The 9,309-nt window shown below is 44.9% G+C and overlaps 1 protein-coding gene across 1 annotated transcript; it reads left to right on the forward strand.

The window, feature by feature from the left end:
* The first annotated feature begins 224 nt into the window (after nucleotides 1–224).
* On the forward strand, nucleotides 225–8,988 carry LOC131429721 (uncharacterized). The gene is made up of 6 exons (XM_058594041.1): nucleotides 225–1,109; nucleotides 1,177–2,884; nucleotides 2,953–3,323; nucleotides 7,720–7,891; nucleotides 7,961–8,238; nucleotides 8,299–8,988. The coding sequence occupies exons 1-6, from the start codon at nucleotides 503–505 to the stop codon at nucleotides 8,466–8,468; spliced, it is 3,306 nt and encodes a 1,101-aa protein (XP_058450024.1). The 5' UTR covers nucleotides 225–502; the 3' UTR covers nucleotides 8,469–8,988.
* Nucleotides 8,989–9,309: the final 321 nt, after the last annotated feature.

Below are 9,309 nucleotides of genomic sequence, written 5' to 3' on the forward strand. Positions count from 1 at the left end.
CAAAAGTCATACGTCATACTGCCTAGAATAATCATAAATCTAGCACGATAATCTGTATTTGTAAACTATTTCAAATTATTTGTCAACGAGTTCGAATACCAATGAGGTCATTTTGAGATAATTGTCGAGAATCTGATGCATTTACAAATGCATCGTAAATATGATAGTGTGCGTGCAGCACTACTGATCGCAAAAGCAACAAAAAGAGCTGCTGTCAAATTTCCTGTCACCGATTTTGCTCGTTGTATTTTTCATCTATTCTATGCAATGTTTGCTGACTTTCAAGTAAACAGATTTCCTAATTTAAGTGTTTTCTAAAAGTTTACGGTTATCATGTAAGAGTGATTTTCAAATTCAAAACCCCAAACAACCGAATGCAGCAAAATTATGGTGGAAAAATAAACGAACTACAAATAAATTCTCACTGTAAAAAGCGGCGTTAGTTTCGCGGCGTCTAGTATTTCTGTGACATCTCATGTTATAAACAAAAGGCTGCGAAGACATGGACCAATATCCGTACAGCATACCGTCGTCATTTCCACCATATCCAGAGGATGTTGCAAATAAAAACGGCGACAAATCGCAGTTACAGACTCACAACCCGTACTACATGAATACCAGTTCTACCGAGGCAGTATTTGGATTCGTTCCTCCAGGTCCGCAACCGCCAGCTGTTCAACCCCAGCCAGCCGTTCTCCCTGTAGTGCAACCGAACGGGCTAATATCAAGTCTTCAAACCGATGTCGATGCGGCCGGTTATGGTTTGTACCCGGATCAAGATTACACGGACCAAACGCATTCAGTTCCTCCTGCATTGCCACTGGACGCAACCGTTCCTGAAGTAGCAACCACGATTGGATTGGAGAATGCTTACAATCAGCAGGATTACATTCGGGAAGCGATTTCTGGTGATGCTTCGGTTCCAGTTAGTTATCCGGCAATACCGGTGCCGTTTGAACCGCCTCCACCCAGTGTAACGCAAATTAATCAAGTTCAACCGCTGGAATCGGAACCATTCGTGGATAGCGGAACGAGTGTATCATTGTCAGACGGTACTGTAGACGACTTAGGGTTGGAAGATGTGCAAGCCTCCGGGAAGGAATTTACAGGTAATTTGATTTTATTGATTTTCTGGTCATGAAAAGTGAATAGTTTGAATAATTCATATCCTAACAGCTCCCAGTCCAATTGAACCGGTCCCAGTCGAGCCTGCAGATGCAGTACCCACAGATGTGCCATGGACAAGTCAAACTGTTTCACCTTCCTATCCGATTGAGGCGGACACTCCCGCGATACCAGAATCTGATTCGATAATTGCTGCTGATGTGCAGTGTGAAGGCGCTACCCAGGCTTTTCAACCAGCAAGTTTAACGGAAAACGAAGCCTCTGAAACAATCGAACCAGCTGCAGAAGCACCCCAACCGGAATCTTCACTTTTGGAGACGAATTGTCTTCCGATTACTGAACCAACACCTCTTGAAGGAGAAAGCATCGCAACTGAAACTCAATCGGAAGTTGTTCCTTCCTCGCCATCCACCGGTACTAAGCCTGATGAGCCTCCCCAGGATTCGGTAGGTTCATGCACCAAGAAAAAACGACGGCGAATAGTGCAATTGAATGATGATGACGACAGTGACGATGAAGATGGATGCGATCGATTGGAACTGTTGCGATCACCAGAACCACCGGCCACTGAGGAAGAACCGATCAACTCCTGTGAACCTTCGGTAGTAGACGAAAAGCCAAACGAAGATGCCGAGGGTAACGGTGCTAGTGAGAAAGAAGACGAAGACCGACCGGACTCGGCAGCTTCCGGTGAAAAAAATCTTGCGAAATCTCTTCTCCAAAATGTGGTGCTAATTCCGGCTGGTGATTCCGAGGCCCACAAACGAAAGAAGATCCGGGTGCTGGAAAGTGACGACGAAGAAGACGAACAGCAGAATAGTGTCGATGATATTGGGCTGTTGGGTGAAGGAGCCGAAGATGAACTAAATCCGGCCGGCTTGTTGATGGACGAGAATGCCGAGGATGGAGATTACGGTGCGATGGAAGGCATTGAAATGGACAAGATGGAACAGATAGTGACGATGGATGCACCGATTATCGATCCCAGTCGAATGATTGACGAAGATGATGATGATGATGAAGATGAAGAAAACGATGCAGCTAGTGAACGGGAAGAAAGTGACCGAGAGCCGGATGCCGACGAACAAAGCGATGAGGCAAGTCAGGAGGAAGAAGAAGATCTGGGTGAAGAGGAAGAAATTGTCGAAGAAGGGGTCGAAATGATAACGGCAGAGGATGATGCTGGGGAGGCGATCGGAATTGCCACGGATGATGAGAAGGAGCTTGAAGAGGAGGTTGCGTCAGATAAGGGGGGTTCTGACGAGGATGGTGATCGGGGGAGCGATCAGGAAGAGCAAGCTTCGGCTCGATCAGACGAAGAATCCGAACAGGAACGGGAGCAAAGCGAATCCTCGAAAGAAGATGAAAATCAGAACGACAACGACCAAAGCGAATCCCGATCCGTGGCTTCTCCTGTGGATCAGCAGAAGGATAAACAGACCAAGCACGGCGAGGGCGGTACCAAATCCGGTAGTGATGATGATGTCGTTTGTCAGAACGATTTGGAACTGAACACGATCTCACTGTTGACGGACGAGGAAGACGACAACATGCCACCGTTGCCTCCACCGAAAAAGGAACTTCCTGTTGTGCGGATAGTAAACATTAAAAAGGAACTGCTGGATACTCGTGTCATCAAACGCGAGGGACAACCCAAACATCACACTTCATCATCCTATCTGAAGCAACATCATCAGCAAGTGCAGAAAAAACACGAAAAGAAGCATAAGCGAAAGGAACGGGTGTTCGACAATAATGAGTAAGTCACTTAAAATGGTAATTGGTTTAAAAATAAACTATAAACTGAGAATGTTTTTCGAATTTCAGCCCATTCGGTGCGTGGTCCAGTTCAAGCAGCGAAGACGAGTTCATTCCAAACGATATCTACTTTGGCACGCCGGATCGCGTGTTCACCGCCAACACCAAGATACGCTGCCAGCGGCAAAAGGACATCAATGAGCGGTACGCGAAATACGGTGGAAAATCCGGCGGCAAACGACGCTTCTCGGACGATTCGGATGCGGAAGAACGGCGAAAACGCAAACAGAAGTTGGAGCAAATATCCCGCCTGAATCTACCGGCCTACCAACAGGCACAGCTCCAGAGTTTGGTCAAGAAGAAAAACAAGAGAAAACAGGACAGGTTCTACGACAAATCGCAGGACATTCCCAACGATATCTACTTCGGCAATGTGAACGGTAAGGAATTGCTTTACTGGGAATAATTTTCGTCAGCTACAATTTGAACTGCTATGCACTGATGAGTCGAAGACGAAATATTTTTGTTTTGGTTTACCGGTCTGGCAGAAGAAAAGACTAAATTCAATATCATTGAGCACAGATTTTAGACGATGTTGTTCACGCAATTTGCGGTTTCTAAGAACAGCGAAGAGGTCAACATATTGCAGAAAAGAATTGTAAAATTTGACATAATAAGAATAAGGAACACATCCATTTTATTGTTTTCCTTCTGTGTATTTTTACCTCTTTTTGTCAAACAGTACCCATGGCACCATTTTTGTGCATCCTTCTCTATGGAGTAAGGATACAGACAAGCCACTGGACTTCCGGAGCCGGTTTCCGGGGAACGGCATATCAGATGTCAGTTTGTGTAGTTATCAACTTTCCAGGCCTGTGAACTAGAAAAATTCAGGTACTTTTCCAAGGCGGCACATCAATTCTTGGCACCTTTTTTTGGTCACCAAATCGATTCGATCCCTCCAGAGAAGAAGCTTAGGAAACTTTTATTTTTTTCTCACTAACACAACGATGGGGGCGGCAAATCTTTTTTTTTGTCTTCGGTGTGTCACTATCTCCGCATAACTCGATCCAGGGCTGCTCGTTGCCAGCCATTCATGACACGGATGCTTCGTAGATCGTCCTCCACTTTTTTTTTCTTACAAGGTGAAATGCATTTACGTACGGAGTGTGGGACTCTCCACAGGACTACCCAACTGTTGATTGTATTACTTCGGGGTGGAAGGCTATTGGTGCTCACAGCACCCTCCCCAGATTTCTGCAGAATGGGGATCAGCATCCTGCTCTCGAGGGATCGACCAGTTGGATGACGAGGTCGGTCCAGTGATGCCGGTTGGAGGGTAACTTCCGGTTCACTGGCACCTCGACGACCCAAAACTGATGCTACGTCGCGGAACTACTCGACTAGTCTTCGCCAAAAGATCTAGTCTACACCGACGGAGGGTTCCCCGGCGAGGGAAGTCCTCCCGAACCGACGCTTACGGTACGCGTCTACGACCCGACCGAAAGGATGTCTAAGTCGATCCAATGATGACTTCCGGACTTCCGGTTCACTGGCGCTCAGACGATCCTAGCGGTACCACGCGACGATCTACTCATCTAGTTCCCGACAAAGGATCTAGACTACTCCGACGGAGAGTTCCCCGGCGAAGGAGAATCTCCCGACACCGAGTCTCTTACACCACACGGGACACCCGATGGAGTGCCGAGGTCGGTCCCGCGATTCCGGTTGGAGCATGGCTTCCGGTTCGCTGGCGCCTCGACGACTCGAATCGGTGTTGTGGCGACTACTCGACTAGCCCCCGCCGAAGGATCTAGCCTACAAAACGACGGAGAGTTCCCCGACGAAGGAAGCTCTCCCGAGACCGACGCTTTCGATACCCGTCAACGCCCGACCGAGAGGATGCCTGGGTCGATCCAGTGATTCCGGTTGGAGGATAGCTTCCGGTTCACTGGCGCCCCGACGATCCTAGCGGTACCACGCGACGATCTACTCATCTAGTCCCCGACAAAGTATCTAGACTACTCTGACGCAGAGTTCCCCGGCGAAGGAGATTCTCCCGACACCGAGTCCTCTCTTACACCACACGGGACACCCGATGGAGTGCCGTCGTCGGTCCCGCGATTCCGGTTGGATCATGGCTTCCGGTTCGCTGGCGCCTCGACGACTCGAATCGATGTTGTGGCGACTGCTCGATTAGCCCCCGCCGAAGGATCTAGCCTACACCGACGGAGAGTTCCCCGACGAAGGAGGCTCTCCCAAAACCGACGCTTTCGATACCCGTCAACGCCCGACCGAGAGGATGCCTGAGTCGATCCAGTGATTCCGGTTTGAGGATAGCTTCCGATTCACTGGCACCCCGACGATCCTAGCGGTACCACGCGACGATCTACTCATCTAGTCCCCGACGATGGATCTAGACTACTCCGACGAAAAGCTCCCCGGCGAAGGAGGTTCTCCCGGACCGACGTTTATTCGCTGATCCCTCGAGCCTACTACGGTTGCACGCGACTAGCGGTTGCGGCTGCCTGTTGTTGTTCCGCACTCTCTTTCCGCTGCAATATGCCCGCAATTTGGGATGCACGTCGACACGTTTCAGTTCTCTACGCAGTGGCACATTCTCTGGATCAGGTTCTCCGGTGTGGTGTCAATGCCGCATGCCTCCAGTAGCTCACTCATTTGAGCCGCGAAACGGGAACAAGCGAACAAGACGTGTTTTGCCGTCTCGATCTCGTCTGGGCAGCCAGGACATACAAGGGATGTCGCGTGGCCGAACCTGTGGAGGTACCACCTGAAGCACCCGTGGCCTGTGAGGAATTGCGTCAGGCCGAATCCAAAAAAAATGTTTTTAAAATAAAGTGAATATATCTCAAAAAATAATTTTTTTACACTATTTATATCTTCAGCAAAAATACTTCAAATGTTTTTTTCTTCAAAATAAGATAGAAAAAAAATTTTTTTGGGAAAAAAAAATTTTTATTCGAAATTGGTGCTAGCGTAATATAATCTTGTGAAACTTCTTCGAAGACACGTTAGCTCTTAAAAATCAGTGAAAGTCTGTACAGACTTTTGACCTTTTTTTCCTGTTTTGGACCACTGTGCGTCGCTTAGATCGATGCCGATTCGTATTTCTTGCTGGATTATTGTAGCGAGTGTTTTCCGGACGACTCCGGGTAATGCCTGTCTCAACCCCCTGTCTCGTCGGAGGGCCATCGTGGAGGTTTCTTTGTTCTGTGCCATCCCACATAACTGACACCTGTGAGACGTATTTTTTTTCAGTGTAATATTTATTGAAATATGAGTTAAAATTAAATTATCAAGATTTAAATTGGGTGTTAAGCCACAAGTGGTGTCTTTTCAGCCCTATTATGTACATGATTTGGTTATTACCATGAATACATCATTTGCATCCGCAATTCTGTGATTTTTGTGTAGGGAAAATTGTAAACCTACTTGTATTGTGTAATGAGGAAAAGAAACTTATATACCAACTTACTAACTAATACAGATTGCATCGATTTTTGTCGGAATTTATTTATAATATTATGTGACATTACATCTAATGGTTCTATATTTGTGAGTCTGTGTAACTCATTTGAAGCGTCAGAATTACCAATGGAGTAAAGTATTAAAAATGAAAACTCAATGAGGAACTTATTAATTTATGTGTATTCTGTAATTGATATTTCAGCTATATGGTTTGTCTTTCATCTATTATCTTGAACCGATTCAAATGATTACATAACCCTCATTTGAAGGCCGCTCTCACACTATTGAAGGTGATATTTTGTTACTTCAAGTGATCAACTGACGGTTTTAAAGAGAATCGATTGAAGAACTGAATGCTGCCCGTTCGGTACGTCAGCGAACGTTGTGTGTGTCAGAGTGTGAAGTTTACTGCAGTAGAGAGATCGTCGGTGTTTCGATTTCAATTGAATTGCATAGAGTTTTACTGCACTGTTACCGGTACTATTTAAATGAACTAAACTCAGTAAAACATATGCAAATCTCTCATAGATTTTTTTTTTAACTGTATTGACTGTTTTTTTTTTTGATACTGTATACATACAAGATAATTTCGTTTAGAAAAGAATTCTAATAGGGATTTTGCATTTCCCTCCACCTGCAACACAAAATATTATGAATTCGATGATGTCAGTTCATTTGAGCCCTCGAGTTATAATGGGATAATTCATTCTCAAATATTGGACCAAACGATTTCGGTGTGCCACAAGGAAATGTTTTAGGTCCTCTATTGTTTATTCTATACATGAAAGATATGAGCAATTGCCCGGGAAGGTGCGAACTGCAGCTTTCAGCCGACGACTCTGCCTTATATTGGGACTAGAGTGCCTATAACCAGAGTGACGACATCTCATCCGTAATTTTGGCAACAATTCAAAACATTCCATTAGCTTTACATTGAATTGACAGGTCGTTTGCTCGTTTGGAACTGGGAGCTGTCATTCCAAACGAACAGCTGTCGCCACTCTGATTATAGTCACTCTAATTGGGACGGTGAAAACACCGATTCGGTTAGTAATAGTAAACGATAATTACCTTTCCTTTCCGAGATATCAGTGACTCAAACGATTTGCATTGATGATATTCTTAAGTTCGACTCCTCTCTGGAAGAAGGCAATAGTTTAGTTACGAGAAAGATTCTGTTTACTTACCTGGCCCTTTACACGTCTCTCTCGTCCACACTTTATCTTCACTTCTTGAGTACCAGGCGCTATAGTTTTCGTATTCTTTCTTTTTTATAATTTCTAGTTAGTTATTATTGAACAGCGACATCATTACTGATAGAACTCGTCTAATTCTCTCCCCAAACAGTACCGCTGCACGTTTTGTACGCTTTCGGTAGCAGTTCTTCGGACGATGAACGCATGGACCGCCATAAGCCGACGACATCGTGGAAACCTCCACCGACGGCAAGTTCTGGCAAGCATAACAAATACCAACCGACGAATCGATCCTACAAGAGCTCGTCGTCCTCCACTTACAGGTACAGTGTGCCGCAAGCAATACATAAATTAACTCCGTTGACACTGATTTCCTCTCCATCCCTCTCTAGCCACGGTAAATCAACCGTTAGTCCGAGCAACGATCGGTCCGTACAAGCCATGAAGGAGTATCTGAAAATTGCCGGATTTAAAAATGTCAAATTTCACAAACTGTGGGAAGGTTGCAAATCTAACCAGGAACGAGCGAACGCCATTCTACGCCTGATGCAGGAGAAGGGCCTGGAGGGCGAACCAACCATCGCCAAGTGTCGCGAACTGCGAAAGCAGCTACAGATGGAACGCGAGGCCAAAGTGCTGGACACGAGTTTGATCATTGCCTCCGGTGAAGGTAATTGATAAAATTTCGGATAAATTTACCACACACAACTCATCACATCGCTATTTTTAGGTCGCATAACGCGGAGAAGTGCTAGAAATCCGCAAAACCAAGCCCCGACAGATTCGACCGACCCGAACGCTCCCTCTACGTCGGGACTGTCACAGGTCGTTCCACCGGAAAGTCTGGAAACGCTGAACCGTATCCGGAGTGTGATCGACCCGGATTCGGATGGGGAATAGAGTTGATTGTAAATAGTTTATCTTAAAAGTTTACAGAGGTGGCCATAAAAATATATATTTTGATCGTAGATTCAATGCACATGGTGACAGTTCCATCTGTTAGGTGGAATAGCGGTTTACTGGTTGAAGATGCATTCGAAATATCACTATATTTTATTTGATAAGACAAAAAACAAAACAATTATAGTCCATATTTTCTGTAAGAAAATGTTTCCCCGCAATTTTTCATTAAGGGTCATAAAGTTTTTTATACAAGCCATCCTCATAGTGCAGGACCGATGTTTTATTTCTATTTTATGCAAATACTAACCATCAGCGTACCTGTACGCGAAAAAAATATGTAAAGTGGAACACAATTAATGAGGAAATGTGTGTGGATGCTTGGATCCATTCAAAATCAAAAGTCACTCTTACTAGATTAACAATCACAAGTCAGATATGATGAATTTCAGTTTTGTACAATAGCGAAATAAGATTATCAGATTATAAAATGATTAATAAACTAAGGCTTTTCAAGTATGTGAAGCAAATCGATTGTGTTTTGATGTTAGATATTCGAATTCGTGTGGATGTAGCAAATTTTTAACGTTTGATGGGTTCATAACGGAACATAGCTCAAAAATAGTTCTAGAGTTACAAAGCGCCAGAATAGATTCTTTTGTATGTTTATTAGTGTATTTACCACCCATCATTCGATTAGATTTTGTTTCATCCTCTGAGCCTTTAAACCGAGAATTTCGAAGGTCGCAGAACGGCTTGAACAAGTCGACGCAAAGGATAATTGTAGCGTGCTAGCTTCCCATCAAAACGATGGTGTACCAGTTGATGCCGGAGAGAAACT

Source organism: Malaya genurostris, chromosome 2 (genome assembly GCF_030247185.1).
Source record: "Malaya genurostris strain Urasoe2022 chromosome 2, Malgen_1.1, whole genome shotgun sequence".
Classification (NCBI taxonomy): domain Eukaryota; kingdom Metazoa; phylum Arthropoda; class Insecta; order Diptera; family Culicidae; genus Malaya; species Malaya genurostris.